Source organism: Dermacentor andersoni, chromosome 3, assembly GCF_023375885.2.
Source record: "Dermacentor andersoni chromosome 3, qqDerAnde1_hic_scaffold, whole genome shotgun sequence".
NCBI classification, from domain to species: Eukaryota; Metazoa; Arthropoda; class Arachnida; order Ixodida; family Ixodidae; genus Dermacentor; species Dermacentor andersoni.
The window spans coordinates 101,486,717-101,513,185 of record NC_092816.1 but is presented as its reverse complement, the minus strand read 5'-3'; the positions used below and the strand labels follow the sequence as shown (position 1 = coordinate 101,513,185).

Genomic DNA, 26,469 nt, shown 5'->3' with positions numbered 1-26,469 from the left:
TTGCATCTGAGAGTAAAATGTAAATTCTAGCGACTGTTCAAGAGGAATTTTGATTTTTGGCAGGAATGTTTTAAAAGGAATCTTCAAACGTTGGGAAGTCTAAGAAAGAGAAGCAAGAAGTTAAGAAATTTTTAGCTCTGCACCACGAACCGTTATAGCAGTTCTCAATACTGCATCCGTCACAGCATCCATAGCGGACAAATTTGATATATAATTTTACATCTTACATGAATTTGTTAAATTATTTAGAAGAGTTTTGCAAAAGGCTTACTCCCATATGAGTGTTGTTTTTATGAGCGGCGTAGGTCACATCAATTTTGTCCGCTTTAGATGTACTGTTATATGCAATTTACAGAATTGTTACATCGTTTTTTACCTGCTCAGTTACAGAGTTATAAACTTGATAGCTTGGTTTGCTGAATTTTTTTTATTTGAACCGATGTCGTCAGCCGAATAATACGAGCACAGCGTGTCCTGGGTAACCTGCAGGCATTCATTATAGCTTGTCAACGTAAGAATCGCGAACTGCAAAGCAAATTTCAAATTCAGAAACGTACCTTGGAAATCTTGCGCTGTCTGAAGTCAGCTACGATGAGAGACGTCATACAGCCGCTAAAGTAGCACACAGCATGATAAAAAGGACGAATGTAGTATTCGCTCATCATGCTCACCATTCGCCTGTAACAAACGTAAAAAAAAATGAGACGTATATATGGGGTGAGCAAAGTTCCAACTGTTAACACACAAACCCCCACTAAAAATTTTTTCGTGCGATGTGCGAAGTAAGATAAGCTTTGGCGAAAAAAAGAACAGCCCTGTAAAATGGGCATCGAGTTACAGAGGAATTCAGGGCGCTGTAACGTAGAGCTATTGCAAACTTTTCTATACTAATTCTGCAATACGCCCTCCGCGATTGGTCAAAAGCTATTTTGGACCGCCCCCAATTCGCATGTCTGTCAGGTGGCGTCACGAAAACCGCGACAGCTCCCCAACTATGACGTGTACAAACTATTTGAGCGCGATTCGACCGAACAAAACAAAAATTGTTCCTAATCCGGCATCTTTTCGAAATTAGGCCTCTGCTATTGGTCAAAAGGTTTCGGGCATCACCCACTTCACCTGTCTGTGACGCGACGACAGAAAAACACGAAAACTCAGGCGTCAAAGCGACGTGTGCGCGTTAGAGTTGCAGTAATATACCGAAGAAAATAGATTTTTTTTTCTGAATAGCCGGTGACTGCCCCGTTCAGAAAGGAATAGAAGATGGTTGCCGCCGATCACTCAGGCACTGGCTACTCGCTCCTGCCGGAGAGCATAGGTTTATTGCATATAATAAAACGTTCCCCGTGGCAGGATAACGGTATTGAGCCCTTTCGGCACGTATAAGACATAGCTCTGCCAACTCTTCTTTGCTGAGGATCCGGTTTAGCGGCATTTTTCACCTTCCGTTCCATGTCACCGCGATTTTCGACCAGTCACTGCAAGCTAAGCAAGGAAAAGCGGACCAATGGCAAACGCCGGTGGCACCCTCTTCATCCGGTTATCTATTTTCAGTGCGGCGGCTCGGCCCCCTCGGAACGCTCTCCATTTGAGCGTGCTCCTCGCCTCTTGTGAGCCAATCATATAAGAAAAACCACCCAATGTAATGTTATTCGTTTTGAAAGCAAACAAAAGGGATCTCCTATGAACGAGCGGAGCCTCTGGTTGCATTGTTCAGGCCACGCTGCGTGTCTCCGCCCGATGCTCGCGTCGGTGTTTACGTAACTTTGGTGTCAGGATATTGGAATAAACAACACCTTGGAATTGTTTTACGTTACAGGGCCCCAGTTACGCATTGCCTATTCAGTTAAGTATTGCTGAGTGAATACTCAACAAGACCGGGCGCCAGGCGCTTCGCGCGCCTCTTGTCCCGTAATGCTGGCCATGTATGTGCCAGCTTACTCTGAATACCGTGAACCCTGTTAACCACCGGCGAGTTTACACACGTGCGCACTGCTACGAGTGAGTGGCAACGCGTAAGTACAGCAAGAAAATGGCTATCACTCACAGTGTTTGTTGGCTTCTTATGATATGACTCATAAGCATCGGGGCCCTCGGCCTGATTTTGTTGCTGCACATAACCACCCTGAAGACGCGGTGCTTAAATTGCGCAAATATAACTTTTTCTTGCTTTTTCTCTCAGGTAACTTTATTATCGAACGCTAGGAACACTAAATAGGCGCACTAGAAAGTGTAGACACAAGAATATCATTTCAGAGCCTTTTAGTGTGCGCATGCTTTTACTCTGCAATATGATGGCGACGAAAGTGGTGCGACGTGACCACTGACGAATTTAGGACCCACGTGCAGAATATCTGGCATTCCGCAGTAGCGCGTCACGCTACTTCTATAGCCTTATTTGCGTGACAGCAATTTTTCCGGCCTTTCCGCATTGTAACACGACAGTGAAGCCAGAGGAATATAGTCTCAATAGTAAAATAGGTTTGATTTAACCTCTGAATCTCATGGGGAGATTATAAACATCTTGCTATTTCATTTCACTTATAGATTTGCAAAGGCGATATGTTTTTTAGCGTCCCTGAAAAAAGGTAAGAGGAGAAGTTCTATTTTTTATCGCACTTTCAGAAACTCGCATTCTTATGGAGTGCTGCCTGAAGAAAGAAAATTCGCACGTTCATTTTCTTGAACTATTAATCGGCCATGAGGAAAAACTTTTGTTTTTGCTCTGCTTATTTCTCTATTCGCTTACAGAAACGGATTAATTTGCATTTTAAACATGCGGTAAAAAGTCGCGCACTGTGATTCTGAGCGCTTCCCTTCCCTTAATTGACGCCACATCATTAATTTCTTTCTTCTAGACACATGCAATAGCGAACAAAGAAAGTGTCAATATGGCTTTTAAAATTGAGAATAATATTATTATTAATGATGGTAATAATAATTATTTTTATTAGAGCATTGCGTTACAAAGACAGCTGCGGCGACTATGCCTAAATCTCTCGTTGGCTTGTAAGAGCCCGCCAGGGAGCAGCAACAAATATAAAATTAGAGCAACAACTGGAAATAGCTTGAACATAGTTGCAAATTATCTCAAAATTATCGCCAGCACATATTCATGTGCCTTCTTTCGTGTGAGTGTGAGAGAGAGAGCGAATGTTTGCGTCGAAATACAAAACAGCCATCAACGCAGCCACCTAGGCGTCGACGTACTATTTAGGGTCAAGCAAACACATGAGATTGCCGTAGTTTGGCCTTGATTCTGTTCCAGCAGAAAACACATTGCATGTTTCTGCTGGCTTTCTTTTCTGCCACTCGATTAAGCACTTACTGATAATTCGGGGAGGGGAGAACAACGAAGGGCGGCAGATGGAATCTGGCCACGGTCCATGTTGCGATGGCACAGCCTAGGAGAGAAAGCACAGCTAATGCTGTCAGGGCCGCTGGCTTCCGTCTGCACAAACATAACACATGCCCACTTGTATGTCGCAGCGGATTCGCGGAATGAAATCGATCGCCAACTCTCAAGCAGCATGCAGAAGCACGACGTCAATGTTGAGCCCAGTATCGGTGCACGCAGCTGTTCTAAGTCCTCGACGGCTCGGTACCAACTTTATTGTATTCAACAGCTTTAAGGCAAAGCCTAATTGGCTAAAATAAATAAATTGTAAATGACAATCCTTTAGGAAAGGCTTAATTGGCTGATAAGGAAAGCAGAAAATCTGATACAGATGGCCGAGTAAAAAAAAAACACAGCGGCAACTAACTGGCTGGGAATACGCAGCCCCATCATGCTATGCTCACGTCAGCCTTGGCGCAGCGCATAACGAACTGAAAAACCGACCCTTTGGTGTCCTAAAAATCATCAAAGATCCTCTCTCAGTCTTGGCACTTATGCTCTGACAACTCTACCGGTTCCCCGAAGCATGACGCCGCATCTGTGTAACTCCTTCATTGTCTTTTCAAATGAAATAGCTTTTTCTGTCACCATGGAGAAAATTCAAAATAGCAGGAAACAGGCAAGATAGGGTAATAAAATAAGTTCAGCGTGATCAACAGAAATTCTGATAAAAATTAGGCAACCAACCAAAGCTATTAATTAACAAATATAGGCAGCCTATTAATAACTCTAAAACAAAATTATGAAAGTATAGAAATAATTTGGATTAGGCTTGCTCACCTTCCCAATATCAGCAATACCAGAAGCGAGACCAAGAAGAATTGGGAGTCCGCCGATAAATACCATGTATGCTCTAATTTGTCCTAAAAAATACAAAAATAAGCAATGTAAGTCTTTATCAAAGGCTATAGGCTAACGGCTGAACAGAAAGGATCACTGTAACCGACACACTGACCATATACGCCCTGGCGACGCGATTTATTCCGAACCATGTATTTTACAGCGAAGCTGTTTGTGGCTAGGATCTGGTGTATCGCGCTCGCGCGTAGACCAATAATTTTTTATGAATGGGCTGATCCCAAAGGTGGCGCAATGCCGGGCCGACCCTCGCAGGAGACGAAGCAGGCTTTAAACACTCCGCATACGTGGGCCCGCGCCGCAGATAGTGCAACACCGGGCCGAACCCCAGCGGAAATGCAGTTCGCCATTCAGGAGCCCACAAACAAAGCTTCGCTGGTCATCCTTCTTCAGAGATTGGAAGGGCACTGACTTTTTTGTTGCGGGGGTCCGAACTGTGACGAGACGGCAAAGTCCCGGCTTCCTACCTACATACTGGCTTCCCGAAGAGAGCCTCGCATGAGGCAAAGAATGTTTCACACTGAAAATTCGGGTAGCAACTATCTCCGCATGACGATCGACGGTAATACGATTGGCATTGAAGCAACGTAGAGACAGACCTTACTGCCATTGCCGCCGCGCATCAAGTATCAGGCGCATGCTTCAGTTGGGCTCATCTCTCACACTTTCTTCGGCACATGCTTCGCCGTCTAGCAATGCCAGCGCAATGAGAACGCGCGACGCTTGTCTGAACATACCGTAGGTTTTATGGTACCGTTAACGAAAAGTTTTAAAAATTATCTGTATCATTCCGCACGTGTTTTTATGGAGCAGGAACACTCGAATACGTATACGTTCCTTACATTGGAAATAAATGCGCACAATTTAATAATGAACAAAAGCTATTTAATTTACCTTTCAACTAATTACGTAAGCACACATTACACCACACACTATTTGAAGCCAGTATTTTTGCACTTGCTCATCCATTTGGAGCGAATTTCGAAACTAACACCTGTTTTGAAATAAGTGCACTCAAACATGCCATAAAATTGCGCCATTGTTCCAGTTACCTTGTTAACACAGCTCCTTTTTATCCATAGTTGCTCAAACGGTATTTTAACACGAAACCATTGCGTGGCAAATGTTGTGAACACATATCTCGAAACAGATGTCATCCTCGAAATTCTTTCCCAGCGGATATGACTTGCAATGTCATCGACTTCAATTCGTAAATTACAAAAATGTGGCGGAAGGTAATTAGTTTAAACGTTCATGAGCAAGAATATTTTATTTAGTCAAGCACTCACTTGCATTTTTTGATTACTGTCTGCCTCTGAGTGTAAGCTAGTTCAATGAAGTAGAATTCTGCTGCAGGTCACAGATGAGTTTTAAACATTTGGTTAACAATAAAATAAAACACCCTTTGTATTCAGACATGGTTGCCTGAATATATATGACGTAAGTGAGACTCCGGCCAGCGCCATATTGTTCGTAAACGATTTTGTTTTGCCATAGGAAGAGCGCCACTTACCCAGTGACCCAAGTTCGTGCCAAAAGGATTCATTAAAATACAGCACATACCCGCTGGCACGTACACAGTGCCTCAGGTTGACGTGAAAGTGGTTCACTGAAGGGGGGCACATACACTCTCCCATACACAGTGACGTAAGTTGGTCCGTCGGCCGGTTTCTGTAAGTTTCCTCCGCACAGCGTATGGTTGCTTTACCCACTAGACCATGGCATACCAATTCACATGTTCGGGAGAAAGAGGTTACGCACGGACATACACAGACAAACATACTGCAATCTGCTTCAAGTTCCCAAAAATACTAATAGCAACAATACGCGAACAGCAATTCAATAAAGAACCACATTACCGAACATTACAGGGAAACGCTCAGGCGATCAAGGTGAAGGTGCTTGGGATAACTCCCCATAATTTATAAAATCCTCTATTATTTCAATTGGACTGGATGGATAAATACAGACAGACAGACAGACAGACAGACAGACAGACAGACAGACAGACAGACAGACAGACAGACAGACAGACAGACAGACAGACAGACAGACAGACAGACAGACAGACAGACAGACAGACAGACAGACAGACAGACAGACAGACAGACAGACAGACAGACAGACAGACAGACAGACAGACAGACAGACAGACAGACAGACAGACAGACAGACAGACAGACAGACAGACAGACAGACAGACAGACAGACAGACAGACAGACAGACAGACAGACAGACAGACAGACAGACAGACAGACAGACAGACAGACAGACAGACAGACAGACAGACAGACAGACAGACAGACAGACAGACAGACAGACAGACAGACAGACAGACAGACAGACAGACAGACAGACAGACAGACAGACAGACAGACAGACAGACAGACAGACAGACAGACAGACAGACAGACAGACAGACAGACAGACAGACAGACAGACAGACAGACAGACAGACAGACAGACAGACAGACAGACAGACAGACAGACAGACAGACAGACAGACAGACAGACAGACAGACAGACAGACAGACAGACAGACAGACAGACAGACAGACAGACAGACAGACAGACAGACAGACAGACAGACAGACAGACAGACAGACAGACAGACAGACAGACAGACAGACAGACAGACAGACAGACAGACAGACAGACAGACAGACAGACAGACAGACAGACAGACAGACAGACAGACAGACAGACAGACAGACAGACAGACAGACAGACAGACAGACAGACAGACAGACAGACAGACAGACAGACAGACAGACAGACAGACAGACAGACAGACAGACAGACAGACAGACAGACAGACAGACAGACAGACAGACAGACAGACAGACAGACAGACAGACAGACAGACAGACAGACAGACAGACAGACAGACAGACAGACAGACAGACAGACAGACAGACAGACAGACAGACAGACAGACAGACAGACAGACAGACAGACAGACAGACAGACAGACAGACAGACAGACAGACAGACAGACAGACAGACAGACAGACAGACAGACAGACAGACAGACAGACAGACAGACAGACAGACAGACAGACAGACAGACAGACAGACAGACAGACAGACAGACAGACAGACAGACAGACAGACAGACAGACAGACAGACAGACAGACAGACAGACAGACAGACAGACAGACAGACAGACAGACAGACAGACAGACAGACAGACAGACAGACAGACAGACAGACAGACAGACAGACAGACAGACAGACAGACAGACAGACAGACAGACAGACAGACAGACAGACAGACAGACAGACAGACAGACAGACAGACAGACAGACAGACAGACAGACAGACAGACAGATAGATAGATAGATAGATAGATAGATAGATAGATAGATAGATAGATAGATAGATAGATAGATAGATAGATAGATAGATAGATAGATAGACAGACAGACAGACAGACAGACAAAGACAGATAGATAGATAGATAGATAGATAGATAGATAGATAGATAGATAGATAGATAGATAGATAGATAGATAGATAGATAGATAGATAGATAGATAGATACTTCTTTTCCGTGCAGAGGTAGCGACAAGCGCCCATCTGAATTAAAGAAAACGTACCGATATAGTTGCAAGCGACGCGTGACCTCTGTTTCTTAAAAACAGGGAATGTGGAAAATATTTAAAACTTAATGCGCATGTGTGAAAGATCAAAGTATTATAGCTGTCTTTTGCATAACCTCTTTCGTCACCACGGTGATATTCTTGAAGACGCAGTTTAAGATGTTTCGGATGACACCATAAATCCTCATTTTGCCAATCCTCAACAAATTCCTCATTTTGCCAATCCTCATTTTGCCAAATCCTCAACATTTGCCATTGCGCATTTAGATTCGAAGCATTCTTTGCCTCACTCTTCGCGCTCTGAAGCAGGTAGGTAGACTGATATCTAGGTAGGTTCCAGTGTCGCCTCACTTTATTTAAATAAAGGAAGTAATGCGTGGTAGGCATTGGAATCGAACATGTGTCATCCACCAGAGCGGCCTGTTGCCCTATCCATTATGCCACCATCGCGTTTTTTTTTTCTGTTTCTTTATTGCAGGTTTTGACATGGAGAAACGCACTACAACTATCAAAACAAGTCAGCCTATCTTTGCCAACGCAATTAAAGTTTTTTTCAATACATCAAGTCAACAAGCACTACGCGTAATTCCCTCGTTCCAAAGCCACCCAGCTCTTTGAAACGTTCGGGGCGTGTCCCTCGCGCCACTACCTCGTCTTCTTTTCTTTGTAAGCTCGCGCTCTGAGGCGCCGCGTTAGACTGCACCAAGGCGGCTTAAAAAATAGTTCATCCTCGTTGTACTGCATATATGCGAGATCATCCTACGTTCCTCAGTACTTTCCTCGTAACAGCCTACGCAGAAATTGTTCAATGTTATACCGACTCAGGATCGACCAAGTTATAATCATGATTTAACATTTCTTCACTGGAGTAGGAATGTCGTCATCGTTTCAACATAAACCACATGGCATAGCCATAGGCACGTACGATACTATAACACATAGTCGCTATTGGCGACGCCATCCATGTCTCGTTCGCTTACGCTCGTCTCCTACCTATGTAGAAACCAAGTGCCATGTCGAAAGCTGGCGTCAAGTGGCCGGCGTAGAACTCATGCAGATGCCGCTATGCGATCGTCTTCAACGAGATCGTTGTCATGCTGCTGACGCCACAGGCACTTAGGCTCGCGACCAACACACACAACTATTCAACTTACACAAACACGTTGGTTCACCAGGTGCTGCTTTTCGAAACCCCAAAGAACGCTAGATAGCCAGGTACCTGCGGAATTCTTCACGTGGCATTAATTACTATTGTGCTTTGGATCTGCACATTTCTTTTTTCTTTTTTTTCACACCTTCACAAGTGAAAGCGTCCTGTGTAATAACGCTACGTTTTCAAGACTGTGTCTGGTTCAAACTCACACTGAGAAACACCAAGTCCGAAGCTCACCTCAATGTTCAGTGCGTATAAGTTTCTGATCTGGATCAGGAGATGCCACCAGTGTTGGGCCATGTCAACATAAAAATCATGAAAGAAGGCCTCTGTGCTTGGTCCGGTGACGAAACGAGGCAGCAGGTAGAACCACATGATGATGAAAAAAAGAGGGACGCACATCCTGCGATGCACAGCAGCAGTAACTGTAGTAAGACACGTATCCGTTCCTAAGATGCCACAGCATCGACGTCTTTGAGAACATTGGGTAAATAATTGTTGAGGCAAGCTCGCACGAAAACTTTGATAAAAGGTAGGCTTTGCACACGACGCCTAAAAGAAACAATGGGTAGAAGCAACAGTGGTTTCTCAGCGTATGTAAAGTTAAAGAGCCTGTACAGCTGTGATCTCAAGTACTGATATCGCATTCTTCACCGTTAATTTCTTTCTTTTTTGCGTTATATGAAATTCGTACACCTCTAAGCCCTCGAAAATATACTTGAAAGTCTCAGTGTACCCGAAATGTTTTACTGTGATTGCTTATTTACGAACAAGTTTCGGCTTCGTTTCGTAGCAGTTGTGCATATCATGATGCTAAATGACGCTATCATGACGGAATGACGCTAAATGTCGTCATGGGCGAACAGATCACCGGGATGTTCTAGCCTTCGCGATTTGGCGCACTCAGTCCTCTGCTACGTTGCTGCTAGATGAGGGGTCCGACGTAGCCGCTTAGTGGACGACCAAGTGAGCCGTAGCGAGTGACAAAACGTCACGATGTCCTGCTCCAACATCACCAACTTCCGCGTCATGACGACTTGACACAAACTCCTCCTACGAAACTATGCCGAATCTGCTTCATAGGAAATATCATATAATTAATTATTGAAGGCACTCCCAGGCTTCGCAGTATATTGTTTTTTTCTATAGTTTCTAGGGATAGAACCTTCCTTGAACACAAAAAAAGATGAATTAAGTGCTGTAGTTATCGTGTTACGGTTCTTTCAAGACATCTGCGCATCTACATTGGTGTGATTCCCAAGTTAAAGAGAATTGTGCAAAACGAACAGCTTTTAGGCATGTGTGCCAGTTGTTTCAATATCAACTATGTCAATTCGCTGAAGTATAGCAAAAACTTTTGCCATCTTTATTTCATTTGTGCACCTACCTACTATTAAACAGAGGACACGTTTCTCACCTGATAAGCCTCCTAAGTATAGCAATGATGAACACGGCAGGCAGGTTTCTCTCGTACTTGCTCATAATGTGCCATAGAAGAAATCCACTGGAAAGTAGTTCATACGTTTGACCAAAGTCACAGTCTTGGCCAAAATCGAGTTGCTCAATATCCGACACTTCGTCTACTCGCTGATCTATTAAGAATTCAGTAAACTCATCAGCTTTCCAGTAAAGTATCCGGTCGATAAGAAAGTCCGTATTCTGGCGTTCCGTCCTACTGTCGATCAAGCGGCGGCTCCACCGACGGCTAACCCGCAAGGTCAATTTTTATATAGCCAGACCCATCAGAGAGATGATCAAGCGCCCTGCTTTGTGCGACATTTGTCAATAATGGCAATCCAATAGTAATTCTTGCTGATATGGAAAAGCCTTATTACAGACATTCATTGATATACGACGAAGACGTAAATGCATCGGAATACTTGTCGACAGTGCCAGAGTGCTGTGACCAGCAGATCCGTTCGCGCCGTCTACCATGCGTCAATATTTCGTTACGGCTTTCTAGACTGAACTGCTGGCATTGGCTTTTTTTTTTTTGCGCACAGGCACACAACCCCTGATGACGATAGTAAAGAGGTGAGGAGAATGGGCTTTAATAAATACGTTTCAACAACAACACTAGCTTTCTATTCGAGTAGCTGTGTTGAATGCAACACTCTAGCACCTGCTGTGGTCCGAGCGGAACTGATGTACTTCGAGCTACAACTGCGGTCTCATATATTTCTTTCTGACAGTGCACCTGTGCGTTGCCACACCTGGAACGCTGGTGGCGACGGCGCTCCTTATCATACCAGCGTTGTGAGACGCCTAATGGCTACGAAGGCACTGTTGCGCCTCGCGTTCGGCATATCAGTACACATGCTGCCCACGCATATTCTTAGAACACCATCTGAGGAGCCTCAGCGCGACTCTAAATCTCTCTATCGCTTTAGCTGATTTACGCTTCGGGCGAAACGGCCCAATTTTATAGCGACGTATTCTTTTCCCCGTATACGCAGCGCTTGCAGCGTATCTGGTCGTTTTCGTGGGCCGATTCCAAAGGCATTGCCGTGTAATTAAAGCAGCCAGCAAAAAAATATTGTTTGGATACTATTTGTGAATATCTTCAGTTAGAATTAGACTGAAAGCTTTCTGCTCCGAAATAAAGTGTGTAGGAGGGCATAATTAACCGTGACCCAGTTGCCCATCTTGAGGAGCGGCTTTTCATCAAAGGGCGGGCACCCGTTCAACTAGATTTGCGGCCATACTTGCACTAGTGCAAGGTCCCTGCACTGCTCGAGTTGCTCTCGGAAAGTTTCGCAAGACGGACGCTGCACTCGCTCCACCCTATGCACGCGTCAATATCTGCCGACGTGACTACCCATTGCCACTGGGTATTTGGCCATACATGTATACATATACGTAGTGTTTCGACGAAAATGTTAAGTGATATTTAAAAATGGCCGTTTCGAAAGAAAACGATGCTTCCTTGAGAGGCACGCTGCGACAGCGAAAGAGCCCGGAACCGCAACGTGCTGGCTGCCTGCTGCTGCATGACGTAAGCAAAACGTCGCTTCGAGGGGGGCAGCTTTGCGCTTGCTGCAGCCTCCCAGTTTCGGTTTCGCCCGCTCTGATACGCAAAATTCGTCGTGCCACAGTTCCGCGGGTTTTACACCAAGAATTTGATATGGTTTGTATGGAGAGCTCGCTTAAATTTCGCAATTGCGGTGAGCTCGCTGCAATTTTTCGTTTGAAGGTGAATAGGTTTTTGTTAATCAGCGAGTATACCACGTATTACCCCGTGTTCTCCGTTACTGATGGCATATCTCCGAAGGAACCGCATTTTATTTCAATACAGCTCTGTTTATACATTTTTTGGTGTCTTCGTAAAACTTCGTAGCCTTCGTAATGTCGTAATTTTCTGCACACAGGGTTTAGTTCGCGGCAGTCCCAGCAAGAGGCGTAGTGACCTTAACCTTTTCAAACTTCCGGCGGTGACGTCTTCATGACGTCAACGAAGCAAAATAAAATAATTAAAAGCCACTATTAAACCCAACTAGCACAACTATCTACTCTGATAATTAAAAGCTATCCCTGCGCATTGAACTTCACCACAAAGCTTGTCCCGCCGGCGTTATCAGTGTTCTTGACAAAGAGCGGCTGCTCATGGCTGGAAATTATTTGTCATCCTAAAAACGGTTAGTCGCGACGAGGCAAACCCAGCGGTGATGGATTCCGGGCTTTTCAGAGGCTTCTCAAAGGGCAGCCACGGTTTTTCTTTTCCTGTCTTTTTTCTTTTAATGCTGCGGAATCAACGGGATAAGATAATTACCGGAAGCATTCCGCGGGAGCTTTAGCTCGGGCCTCACTCTGATGTCGCCTATTCAAATACGTGTAAGACGCAGAAATGCTTTTTTGAGATACTCACCAGCCCGATTTCAACGAAATTTCTTGTATTTGAAAGACGACGTTAAATTCTACTAAATTCTGGAAGTAGAATTTCGAATTCATTGTGAAAGCTTTAAAATAAATTTTCAAAAATTGGTAACCTTGAAAAAAATATAAGCACGAAGCTTACAAATTCGCAATGATCGAGTGCAATGTAAATAATGTGATTGAGACTGTGTCTCAAATTTCAGACCCTTGCCTCACACTGTAAGGACTCACCCTGTAAGACTGACGACTAAGCATCTCACTTATATGTGTAGTCATCCGCTAGTTGCCGGGCGCTGGCGTCGGCCATACGACCTACTGGACTTCTCTTCAACGCTTGCCGACATTCTCGCCTTATTTCGTACCACCAGGTCTCAGAACTCTTTCAACAGCCAATTTATTTCTCCCAAAATATGGCCACCCTGCCAAAGTACGTTAGGGGTTTTTCATTGTTAAGTTATCTTTATATTTAAGTTAGTGCTGTCCTGAGATTTGCATCGGTTTACCTTTCCCAACATGACCTCATTTTTGTTGGCCTCTGTTGATACTTTGGGGGATTTCTCATAGAGGTTGAAACCATAGCAAGGCGCCCTGACCAAGCTGCTCAAAAAGTCATTTTATTTTCCTGAGGCCTTCTGCAAGCTCCTGCCTTCTTTCCGTTCATCAACTTCCCGAATTTACTATCGATTGTAGCCTATTTCGGCGACTACATTCCCATGGAAGACGGCAATCACGAAAAGGCCATTGGAGTGAAGCCGTTTAAGTCAAGTTTACCGTGCACACGGCATCTGCTTTTTCCTACTTCGAATATAGCTATTCCATTAATGAGCGTGATCCTTAAGCATATAAATTTACAGTCTGAAACATTATGCGGATCTCACGCACTGTGGGAATCAATCTAAGCGAATCCCTCTGTGATGTTTGTTTTTACTGACGATATTTAGAGGCAATGGTGACTACGAATGGTTCCTTTCCTCAGCGTTTGCTGCCACACGAGAGTAGCGAGTTAACGGTAAATGTTACGTTGGGTGTACCACTGCTATTTGTCTGCGTAGTGCGCAGAACATACAGGAAGACGTGTTTGCTTGAGGCTTTCTTGTGCGCCATTTTGTGTAACCTATGAGAAAGTTCAGCATTGTCATAACCTCACATGGCACATCGCACCGCGGCAGAAGTGTTCGCAAAATTACGGGGCTGTACGTCCAAAAACTACAATCAGACTCTGAAGCATGGCGTAGTGGTGGACTTCGGAAATTTGGACCACCTAGGGTTCTTTAATGGGCGGGCACGTAAATCTAGGTGCACGGGCGTTTTCGCATTTCGTCTCCGTTAAAGCGAGGCCACCGTTGCCGGGATTCGATCCCGCGACCTCGTGCTAACCACGTTCTTTACGCAGCACTTTCGTGTTAGGCGTAATTGTGAACAGGAATGAAGGGCAGGAGAATAACATGCCTTCCCGAAATGAAACATTGGGAATAACTCTTTATTCTATGGTTGGACATGTGTGAAGGGCCCACGATATGAACCACGGTATCAGCTACGAAGCTATATACGAAGTCGGTATCAGCTTGCAAAGTGGGAACTCAGATTAAACGTTGTCAAACGGATATCCTTTTAATTATCATAAGGATGATTTTATTGAAATTTCCTTCGCTGCCACAAGGTGAAAGCTTACTAATAAGCATTTAAATTTTCTTTATTCTTAAGACCTTCAGTTAATACAAGGTAGATGTCTTTTACAACCTCCTACATTTAAAAGTATGTTATGAATCATAAATTATTGCATAAAATGTGTAAAAACACACGCAAAAAAAGTTCTAGTCTATTTCCCAGTATTCACTCAACAAAAATGTAGCACGTCTATGCTGTCGCGTTGTAGTAATGGGAAGAACAAGGCAGTTCCAAACGACTGAGTCCCGACTTTAACTCAGCATAAGGCAATCTTGCGCTGAAAGAAAAGAACCTCAAAGCAGCACGATGGCTGCGCGCAAAGAAGTGCTTCCTCTGAATCTGATCTAGGGATCAAGGCATCGGTTCATCATATTGGAATGCTCGTACATTGCAGTGCAAACTAGGCGGTCAAATGTGATCGAGAATATACGCCAGTATTCGCTTCACGCGCTCAATCTCATTAGATAATTGTCTCTCGTTATTGAATCCGTGGCAACATTCTGGATATTAGAAATACATTTAGGCGCTTCTTGAGGTGACCGATAACTTTGGAACAGTGGTTAGACGCTAAAGAAAGCTCACCCAGAAAAAAGAATGTACAGTTACTTTAAATATTTGCTGAAACATAGTGCGTTTGGAAAAAAGGGGCCGCAAGACTGCACAGCGGCGCCGACATACCAAAAAATTCAAGAGTTAGACACTTTCCAATTACTGGTATTTATCAAACCAGCATTTCGTGGTTCAATGTCGCCCTGTAGTCCAGGGGCCAGTTCCACCACGGGTAGTGTATCGGAGCTCAAATTTGACGCGACTGTCCCTGTCCGCTTTGATTGTCACAAAATCACAGTATTTTCTTCTTTAGGTTTTAACATTAGATAGCCAGAATACATGCAGCAGAACCCTCATCCAAATACTTCAGTACTTTTCGTTCTAACATACATATCTGTGCTGCTCCATGTGTTATAAAGTACTGAAAATGTTTCCAATTCCTCAACCCAGGAAACTGTTTTTATTTCTGATGATGCCAGGAAAGTGAGCCTGATGCCAGCAACGCTCAGAAATTTAATCGGGAGCGCGCACAATGTTCTCGCACACCTTATGTGATATACGGCGGCACTGAGGTGCTTCTTGTATAATGCGGGAGAATCGATTGCAAAGGCAGAAGTGCACGGTTGTGCACATTTAGTTCACGAACTTGATTTATGCCAAGAAAACCTGTCCAAGCTTTCACACTTGCTTAATAAGAAGCCAGCTCCATTATCAACATGCCGGCTTCTTTTAACTGCACCAAATAAAGCTATTAAACCTATACAAACATTGCTGACATTATTTTATCATACGATTGTTGAGATTGGTAGCCTTTAGATACGGTGTAAGTTGAGAAGTTGTGAGTGTAATTAATGAAGCTAGGTTAATTACCTTTTCAATAATAGATCTGACGTCACTTAAGCAAATGAGCAGTTTGGAGCCCGTTCTCGAAATTATCTAGCCAAGCGAAGAAATTTCCAAAAAAGCTTCTTCTGTAAAAGCTATCCGAACAAATAGTTTGCACTTAAATGCCCTCTAAAAGCTTAACTGACGTAAAGAAAGCACGTCTGTAAGGTCAACCTGACCGCATTTAGCCTTTCGTGATATTGCCATCGATGGTGTGGCAGTGAGCACGTTCCTTGCAACCAGTCCGCCTAGTTTTATTCACTATATTTTTTCGAAGGCAAGCAGTTTAAAGTTTCGATGTCAATATACCAGTTAAGGTATGCCACCGAAAGTTTGCTTGGTCACGAAAGCGATAAATGACGCAACGATGATGCAGATTTAGCGCGTCGCTCGCATTAAGACGATGCGCTGCCACGGAGGCAAGGAAGACAACGAAGACAGCTCAGTAGCTGCTCACGGAGCCGCGTCTATGGTGACGGTGCCATCGTGACGAAATCTGAGGCGGCATATTGACGGCTGAGGCGCTCTTTTTCTTTGCGTTGGTTTCGCTTTCAGAAAAGAATGATGCCACAAATGCAATGTCATTCGTCCTTGTCTCGTAATATACATATGGGTTTAAATAAACTCTATCCCATTCGTCCCCCACAGTAGGTGTAAGCGGGAGAACACTCGCTCACTCACACACACATACGCACACACAAACACAAACACACAAATACGACGCCTGTTCACCCGCATACATATCTACACGCGCCCTCGCATGCCCACACGCAGAAAAACGTACCTCAGGCACGCTCACGGAAATGCACGCACACACAAATACGCGTATGCTCGCACGCGCATACACGCACACGCAGATTCAGATACAGAGACACGAACACATGCACAAATGCAAGTACACACGCACGCACGCTAAAGGTGCGCAAACTCGTATAGACACCCTTCACTGCGGCCTCACAAAAACATGTGCGTGCAAGCAGACTGAGCGACACTCGCTCTGGAGTTACCTTTCAAACTCCAGCTGTAAGAAATCGCTTTACGGTTTAAATTTTGTTCTTCTTCAAGTCAGTGTGCCCTCTGCTGAGAGGGTGCAAAACTATTTGTTCCAGTCGTGTGACATAACCATCAATCACTAACCAAAACAGTGCTTTAATGCACCACCAATATTTTGACTAGGTACCATAAATGCATATGGTTTAAGAAGGAACTACCCTCTCGGCGCAGTCAGTTGAAACTTGATGATACTCGGCCAATATATTGAAATCATGTTTTCTGAAAAATTGCCCATTCGGTTACGCATGTGCATTGCCGTGAAGTTCCACAGAATGGTGAAAGTGCAATCTTCAGATTTCCTGGGCATGTCTATGCCACAAGGCATGATAGTTATATTTTTTTTCTTTTTTCAACGTAACACAAAGACATGCGCATGCTTGTTGTTGTGTTGTCCAAGGAATAAAATCGGATTATAAATGAGATGACTTGACAAATGAGCAACACATTGCTACCTTTCAGGAAGAAAAAATTGAAAATGCAATCTTTGAAAAGCACCACTACACAACCAACACCGAAACCAAATCTTGAGTTAAGTGTTACTACCAACTAGTGGAAGAATGTACAACTAAATCCTCTGCGGCTTAAAAGATGCCACTGAGCACTGTATTGGATCGCTGCCAGCATGACTCGGCACGATAGGTGCATGAAATTATACCAGTCGGCAACGGCGTCCGACGTTTCCGCAATGATACGCTTGGGTTTATCAAGATACCACGACATGTGCACGACTGCGTTTCAAAAATCACTTTTGGGAACCGTGTTACGCCATGCGAAGAGTCGAGATAGGCATCAATCAAACGCCTATTCTCCGGACTGCATACGCTGTAGCGGCTATTACGATAGCAGCCGTAGTTTTATCACAGCTACCGTTTTTGTCCCGAAAATCACGTACAAGTTTGCGTCGTCTCTATAGGCTCCCGTTGCTGAATCTTTAACCGCTCTGCCAACAAAATTCTACCTTTCCACAGCATGACCACTTCATTTGTCTCCTGTGGGTGGTCCTCTAGAACATGTCCATCACCTGCCTTTTTCAGTAATCGACCTGCACTTTTAATTATTCGCGAGAAACCCTGTCGTTCCATTGCAAACATGCTAGGTTCTTGCCGCGGCCGCTTCGGGTGCTACTTTCTACGTGTCCAAGAAAGCTGGATATCTAACCACTGCAGGTTCTTCAATGTGCTCTTAATGCACGCCACATGAGCGTCTTTGCATTGTACCCCCATCGGAATGCAGCCATGGCGGCCCAGAATTGAGCTTGTGACCTCGCGCTTAGCAGCTAAGCCACCCTGGGGCGAATTACGTAGATGTCAGGTGAAAGTGAGTATGCTTAACGTTTTTTTTTTTTTTTTAATTGCCGATCTCTTCGTTATCAAGATTGGAAGCCCTGGTTTTCTGCTACTGCACAAGTCGGTTTTTTTTTTAATTTTTGGTGCGCACCAATACAGGGGGAAGCATAGGTCCGGAAATTCTGTCCGTCCGTCTGTGGGTACAAATATTGATCGATTCTGGAGGTAGTGCAATACCGCGCCAACGGTGGCCCGGTATTGAATTCTTCCCCAATACAGGGGGAGAATCCTCAGTTTAAGCCAATTTTGTGCGCGCTTGACGGCGGCCAGCAGGTGTGACGTGATCGCGACACATTGTCCGAGAAAAGAATATGCGCATTCGGGGACGAGTCTATACGTAAGTCTAACGCCCAATAAGGATTACTGCGAGCCTAACGCAAGACAAGGAGAACTCAATGATGGCATAATACGTGCGTGGTATCCACAACATGAAAACACTAAAGTACGTGTCATAGTTCAGCACCGATAGAATCGTACTTAGTATACTGGGACCAAACACGCACAAAAGGAAACACGATGAAGAAGTACAAGACGCAAACAAGAGATGACCAGCATTTTCTTTTTATATCTTTCATGTCATTCAGATGAGCGCACAAACCAATGTGCGCGCATTCCGTTCCATGTGCTCCGAACTACGTGCTCATGACGTTGGCCCACAAAATACGCGGGTATGGGGCAATGCTTAATACGACGGCTGAGATTCTCGCACGTCATAGCCATCGACCACCGCTGACCAAAGCTCTACGCATAGCTTAGGCGCTATTTGAACACAGTGCGACACCGGAACGAAAACGGACATTAAACGACCAGATCTTTCTATAAACTGCAAGAGTTGTAGTGGTACGAACGCATTTTGAACACGGTAGCGGCTCATCAGAACCCGCACAGTTGTAAAGTTGCACACCTACATAAAAAACAAACCAGATTCACACAAAGAAACTCGGGCGGGACACATCCTCGATGCCTGTACAAGCAAATGGCGGTTTTAGTGTTTCAGAACGGCGCATTGAAAGGCATCACTTGGCATATGCAACGTGCTCTTTATTTACAGATTACGATGCGCGCATAGTTTCGTATTCTTGCTCAATTGTGCACAATGTCGGTCTGCAAACTGTAAAGTAAGGCACGAAGTTAATGACTTCCACCTGGACAGTTCTTCCGGTGAACACACGGTCAATATGTTGACATATATATCGCATAGACTAATACCGTCGAGCAGTTTCGAATCCCGTAAAGACACCATGCTGATGCTCTCGCACTTTAACATTGCTGCTACTATGCGCATGTGTCAAAATCATGTGAGTGAAGTAAGGTCGCATGTAGCGCACAAGCTGTAGGAAAACGCATAATTTCATTGCGGATGATTAAATAGTCATAAGAGTTAAGGGCGCAGGAAACGTCCAGGGCTTGTGATACAAACAGAGTGCGCTCGCAGGTTAGAAATGATTGGAAACGGACACCAAAATAAGGGAATGAAGCCAAGAAAGTTTGGCTTTAAAAACTCAGAAACTGCATCACGGAAAGCGCTTATATATATATATATATATATATATATATATATTGCATATGCTCTCTTTTTGTCAGAACCCGCTGCGATGGCTTAGCGGCTAAGGTGTTGCGCACCAAAGCACGAGGTCGCGGGATCAAAGGCCGGCCGCATTTCAGCGGGGGCGAAATGCAAAAGCGGCCATGCCCTGTGCATTGGGGGACCCGTTAAAGATTACCTGGTGGTCAAAATTAATCCGGAGTTATCCACTACGGCGTGCCTCACAATGAAATCGTGGTTTCGGCACGTGAAACCTCAGAAATAATTATTGTCAGAAATTGCGAACGATGGGCTTCCGAACACGGCTGCTGCTTCCGTTCTGACTTGTGTGCAATGCCTCAGTTATTGTTTCCCCGCATGCGCGTCTTTATTGCTGGCCGTGGGAGCCGTGACTAACGTGCCAGCTTATATCGCGTTTATTATTTAGTAAGGCTTCGTAGCTTGCGAGACAGCGTTTCTCACATTAGGGCTCATTCTTGTATCAAGCTGTATTCAAGTAACAATGCATCTACGCGAACAAGTCAACGGTGTTTTACCCCACTATGCCATTAAAAGTAGTGGACATGTGTGCACACGAGGTAGATCTGGCAAATAAATGGTATAGTCTGAGGGTAGCCCTACCACGAAAAAACACAGTGAGGAAAGGGGGACGTAAGGCAAAGTAAACGATAAGTCTACACGAGAATGTGAAAGAAAGCCAGTAGATCGCAAACGCTGTAGAAGTCGATGTCACACAAAGCAGTGTGCAGGGTGCCTACCAAGTTAACAAAACGACGATGAGAGCACCATGGCGGAGGCAGCTGCTCATGACCTACATCACACGCTGTCATGACATTCACATCATGGCCTATCATTTATGTTCATCATACACTCTTGTCATACTACGCCACTTTTGGTACAGACCCAGTTAAAGAAACAGCCATGGGAGTACCAAGACGTAGGCGGTTAGATAGATAAACTCCAAGTGGCAAATGTTCGCCAAGAAATGCTTCGCAATTCAAGCTCGGCAGTAGGACAAGCTTCCTTACCTCAGAAAGAAGAAAGTGTCAACGCTGTTGAATGCTGCGGCAGCGAACACCACTCGCCACTCGGATGTGACAGTGAACAGGTTGAGCAATCCTGCTGCAGAAAGCATCATCAAAAGGAAATTTTCAAACACCCAGCACTTTATATGCACGCACTCAACGTACCAATGAAAGCCAATAATTTCTGGCGGGCAGTCGTTCTTTCGTGGGCGAAGAGCGACGCTTTGATGCTTTCAGCAATGTATTGAGGCGAAGCTTTCTTTTCGAATTCGACCCCTCTCACCATCCCCCCCCCCCCCCCCGGGTTTTCCTTACCGTGGCTTCTTCGTCCTGCTGCTATATTGCTGAAAAGCTCGCAGTTAAAGAAAGAACTGAACCACGAGCTCGATGGTGGGTTGGAACATCGGTCGCCATCACAGCATTACAGTGCTATAACTAGTATGATACGATGGCACGAATACTTCAGTCGTGCCAATTCCAAGTAGTTCTCTGAGATGATGTGTCTAATTGCTTTACGCCAAATATGCAGGGAGAAAATGAGCAAATTTATAACATTTGATTAGCCGCTTCCCGAAAGTTTCGCTCCACATAGATACCAGAATATGCTTTGGGTTTGCGTAATTCTATTGTATCATAGCGGAGGCAGCTAGGAGAGCAAGGGCTTCATGCACTTCCTCTCCAGGTAATTCATGAAAACGATTTTATGCTATGAATATCTGTAAGTACCCGAGCAATTTTAGAAGAACATTGCTACATTCTCGCAATCGAGCAACATTTTTCGGCCACGGTTACTGCTGCCTCTATTCGGAATAATCGACGCCAAAGGCAACACAATACACAGAGTCTAAAATCACAAATGTCTGGGACACTCACAAAAGCTATCCGTCGAAATCAGGTAGGTGTGTGCGGCCACGATATGCACAATGGCGAGGAGCCGAATGCCGTGCAAGAATTGCAGAGAGTGCCGCTCGATTTCACCTTTGCCGGCGACACTGCCCAACGTCCGTGTGTTGGATTCTGCCGAGAATGCCACGGCGATTTGGAACAGGACACCTGGAAAGCAGTACAACGTCGTTTGTAGTATAGGACTCGGTGGCCAAATTCACGGAACCATTTCGTTCGTGGCTGCTGTCTGAAATTGGCTGGTACTTTTGAGAATGCCAAGAAACACGATTGCTGGAATTTGCCGTTGCAAACCATGCTAGCGTCAAATTTTAATGGGAATACCAGCCAAGGAACACTGCCACCGCGTTCGCTTTCTGAGCGCACTCACCAGAAAAATGATGCGAACAAATTTGCATTATCTGAAGACCGACAGACATGCACAAAGGCAGATAGGTAAATTAGACATGCATGATTGATACATACATACATACATACATACATACATACATACATACATACATACATGCATGCATGCATGCATGCATGCATGCATACATACATACATACATACATACATACATACATACATACATACATACATACATACATACATACATACATACATACATACATACATACATACGTACGTACATACATACATACATACATGCATGCATGGATGCATACATACATACATACATACATACATACATACATACATACATACATACATACATACATACATACATACATACATACATACATACATACATACATACATACATACATACATACATACATACGTACATTACGCGTATGAATATGGGCACCCGTTCTTGTAGGACTAGCTATGCTCAGAGAGCCGCACAATTTTTACGGTCCGCTCATTCAGCTCCAAACGAATCGGTATACCTGTCATTTGCCATCTCGGCCGGAAGGTAGCGGAGTGAAGAAATTTTCATTCTCAACCAGGAATCTTCCAGACGGAGATTAAACTTCATCTATTGTATTCGAGTAAGGGTAACAGATACTAATTTTGCATGTTTTTTAAAACAGTAAAAGCTTGTCATTAAAATATTTGTAGGCTACTTCAATTTGCTATGAAAAGAAAGCTTATGTGCATTTCTTGTTATTGATTCTTTCATGTACCCAAGGTAAGTGCCCATATCTCATGGGGTAAAGTTTTAAAGATATTTGCATTTCTGCTTTTTTTTTTGCAAGGCCGTAATTTTTGTTGATAATAAATTGGACGGGAGGTAGAGTGCTTAGGTGGCGGCGGCAACACCCCGACACAGGGTAAACGAAAAAGTAGACGATAGAGTCTTGAAAACCACTGAAGACGGCGTAAAGCACGAGGACCAGCGTAGCTATGCGCAGCAGTCGAGCCAGCTACAAAAAGTAGTGCAATAACAGGGATAAGTATGCAGAATTCCTAAAACAACTGAAAGTACCGATAACAGTCTGATAACATCCGCACAAAACAGCGCATAGAGCGAAGCTGTCTATGGCTAGGATCTGCAAAAATATGTTTCCGTAATGTTGACAAAAAGAAATCATCATGTGTGCCGATCCTGGTGATAGTGCAGAAAGGGTCCATGCTCAATGGCACATGCCCCTGCGGGCCTAGCGACCATAGCGCGCCCTTGAACTACCCTTGTGTCAAAAAAAAAGCGGTATGGTAAGTAAGAAAGGTAACAAAATTACAATAAGATGAAACAAACACCGACGTTATGACGTTGACAAAAACAATGCGCCCGAGCGATGAACGCTGTTGCCCATACGCTAGCCTATATGTGTGTCGAAACGTCAATGTATATGGTTACGTAAAAAAAAATAATAAGAAGACTAATTTCAAATAAAAGAAGAAAAAACAATTAAGTAATGTGTTTATGCCTGTATTCAACCAATATACACCCTTAGGCAAAGTTACACCCTTTGGCTTGCCCCTTCTGCCACACAACAATAATCGTTATCTGCCTTCATGCGTTTCCTTTCTTTAACGCTGCGAGCCCGGTACTTTCCAGTAACGAACGGCACGCGCGTTATCAGCATAGAACAGTTTACACCCTTTGGAGTGCCGCTTCTGATAACGCGCGTGCCGTTCGTTACTGGAAAGTCCCTGGCTCGCAGCGTTAAAGAAAGGAAACGCATCAAGGCAGATAACGATTATTGTTGTGTGGCAGAAGGGGCAAGCCAAAGGGTGTAACTTTGCCTAAGAGTAATAGCATAACCACCACATAGAACGTTATATGGCTACTGAGCAATGCTGCCTCGCTGGTCCTCCATCTTCACAAAGTGGAATGGCTCGGAATTTTTCTGATGTACTTGCTTGCCCGTTGATGCGCACAACATACAGGGTCATTGCTTTGTGTGTAAAGGCGAATAAGACTGAGCGGAACCTTCCTGAAGGTAGTTGTAAACCCACTTCAACGCCAGGTTGCCCACACGCACATAGATGCATGTAGCCTTGAATAGGGAATGGGCCAAAGCACCTTGACCTAAAGGGACATGTACATGGAGGATGTTTCAGGTAACTTGTGCCAAGGATTTAAAAAAAGGTTGTTAGCCGCAGCTGAATGAAACCAACGGCATATAGTTGGCCGTCATGTGGCGCTTCTTGCAGTATATTTATATCCCCCTTAATTAGTTTAATAGGTAAGATGAATTATGCAAAACTGTATTACTCACATTAGGGCCACATTAGGGCGTTTCGTTGCGTTGTAGAGGGGATTCAGGAACGACCGATCCAATTTTTTTCTCGCAATGAACACGCTGCGTAGTGATATTTCCCGGCGTTTAAGGAATTCCCGCAAAATATGAAATAAAACCACGGTACTGCGCTCATGCGCTGTCGTATTGCAGCGCTCTCAACCGCGCCTAGTGCGAAGTAACCGTCCGGGCGGACCGTGGCGAAGTGAGCGGCCACAGCTCTGCGCATCGGCTTCACAGTGAGTCAGCATCTTTGGTGGGGGGCGCGCGGAAAGGAAGCGCCGTCGTCCCTGATAAGTGATAAGCTTGACGCATGGTTGGTAGCGCCGCGGTACGTTAGCGCTCGAGCGCCAGTAACGTGGCTTTATCTCATATTTCGTGGGCTCTCTTTAATCCAGCAAAAGATCGCCACGTTGCCACAAAATAATTGGATCGGTCGTTTCTGTACCCCCTCTACGACGTAACGAAACGAATTTGGCTCTCGAGTGAATATTCAACATTTTGCATAATTGACCTTGGTTAGTTAACTAATTAAGCGTGACATAAGAATACTCTAAAGAGCGGCCCATGACGGCAAGCCATATATCTTTGGTTTCATTCTGCTGCGGGTAACCACTTCTTTAAAGTCCTTGGTTCAAGCAACGTGAAACACCCTGTATAAAAAAACTTAAGCAGACACCAGTTGGTGGTTTTGATTGATACATAATTAATAGAAGTCTCCCCTGGCATAAGTGAAAGTGTATCTTACCACTTGGACTACCAGTCGCACGTTATGTGCTGGAGAACTCACAGCGCTTTTATTCTTTGTTAGCTGAGAGTGTTGCTCTAAATAGCATTGTAGTTATGAATATTAATAATGTATCCGATATGCGGAACTGAAGCTAACAGGTAATGAAGCGGTATGAATTGAGCTCAATTCATGCTTTCATTCATTCATTCATTTTAGTTCCAGTTCCGAGAACAGTACGTGTCCGCAAATATGAAGCCAACTGCATTGATGTTCCCGTTAACCGTTTATCATACTACTAGGCCGTTATTCCGAAAGGTAAACATGTGCTGTACCACGTGCGTAGCCAAGGGGAGTGTCCTGAGGTCCGAACAGTGTGTGAAAGTTTTTGCATCCCCCCCTCCAACTATGCACGGGTTTATAATAAAGGAGCGAAACCTGCCAACAAGGCCCAAGGCCCCCCTCCCCCTCCCCTAAAAAGAAAAAAAAGAAAAACGTTTCTAGCCACGTCATGTGCCATACCGATAAAAATGATAAATTTCCTTGGGGAAGCTATATTGTTTAGCTCACGTTACACTACTAAGGACTGCGTAAAGAGTGACGGGACGAAATATGTTGGGCGTAATGTTAGGAGACAGGAAGAGAGTGCCATCTGAGAGCGAGCGTTGATAGCCGATATTCTAGGTCACATTTTAAAGAATGGATCTGGGCAGGCCATCTTATGCGCAGGTCCGACAACCGGTGAACCATATGAGTTACAGAATGGGTGCCAAGGCAAGGAAAGCGCAGTCTAGGATGCGAGGAAATTAAGCGAGGCGACCAAATTAGTAAATTTCCAGGTGCAAATTGAAATCAGCTAGCGTAGGACAGGGCTAACTGGAGGTCATTGCGAGGTGCCTTCGTCCTCCAGCATACTTGAAAAATAGGCTGATGATGACGACGATGATCATGGATTTGTCGGGAAAGAAATTTCCTCCTCTTCAAGCAATAGGTGATCTCCAAGTGCACGCCCCAATGGTAGTTGCCTCGGAGTAGCAGAAAGACATCGCTGAGGCTGTGATTTTGCATCCTGGATCACTGGGGGTGGTTCCAGAGCCGAAGGCACGTCATTTCCGCCATTGTTTAATATCACCTACACTGGCTAACCTGCCTGACCTTCCTTTTCATCCATATCAATTTACATCTTCCAC

At 44.5% G+C, this 26,469-nt stretch overlaps 1 protein-coding gene across 1 annotated transcript in view; it reads right to left on the bottom strand.

Moving 5' to 3' along the window:
* The window catches only part of LOC126541538 (nose resistant to fluoxetine protein 6-like), a 58,725-nt gene that overhangs the window by 12,059 nt on the left and 20,197 nt on the right, over positions 1-26,469 (bottom strand). Inside the window, exons 6-12 of the mRNA XM_050188343.2 lie at positions 21,832-22,011; positions 20,962-21,055; positions 10,431-10,517; positions 9,251-9,416; positions 4,178-4,260; positions 3,329-3,451; positions 558-678 (exon numbers count right to left, since the gene is read on the bottom strand). Of these exons, the coding sequence (XP_050044300.1) occupies positions 558-678; positions 3,329-3,451; positions 4,178-4,260; positions 9,251-9,416; positions 10,431-10,517; positions 20,962-21,055; positions 21,832-22,011 (854 nt within the window). The remainder of the gene's footprint in view (positions 1-557; positions 679-3,328; positions 3,452-4,177; positions 4,261-9,250; positions 9,417-10,430; positions 10,518-20,961; positions 21,056-21,831; positions 22,012-26,469) is intronic.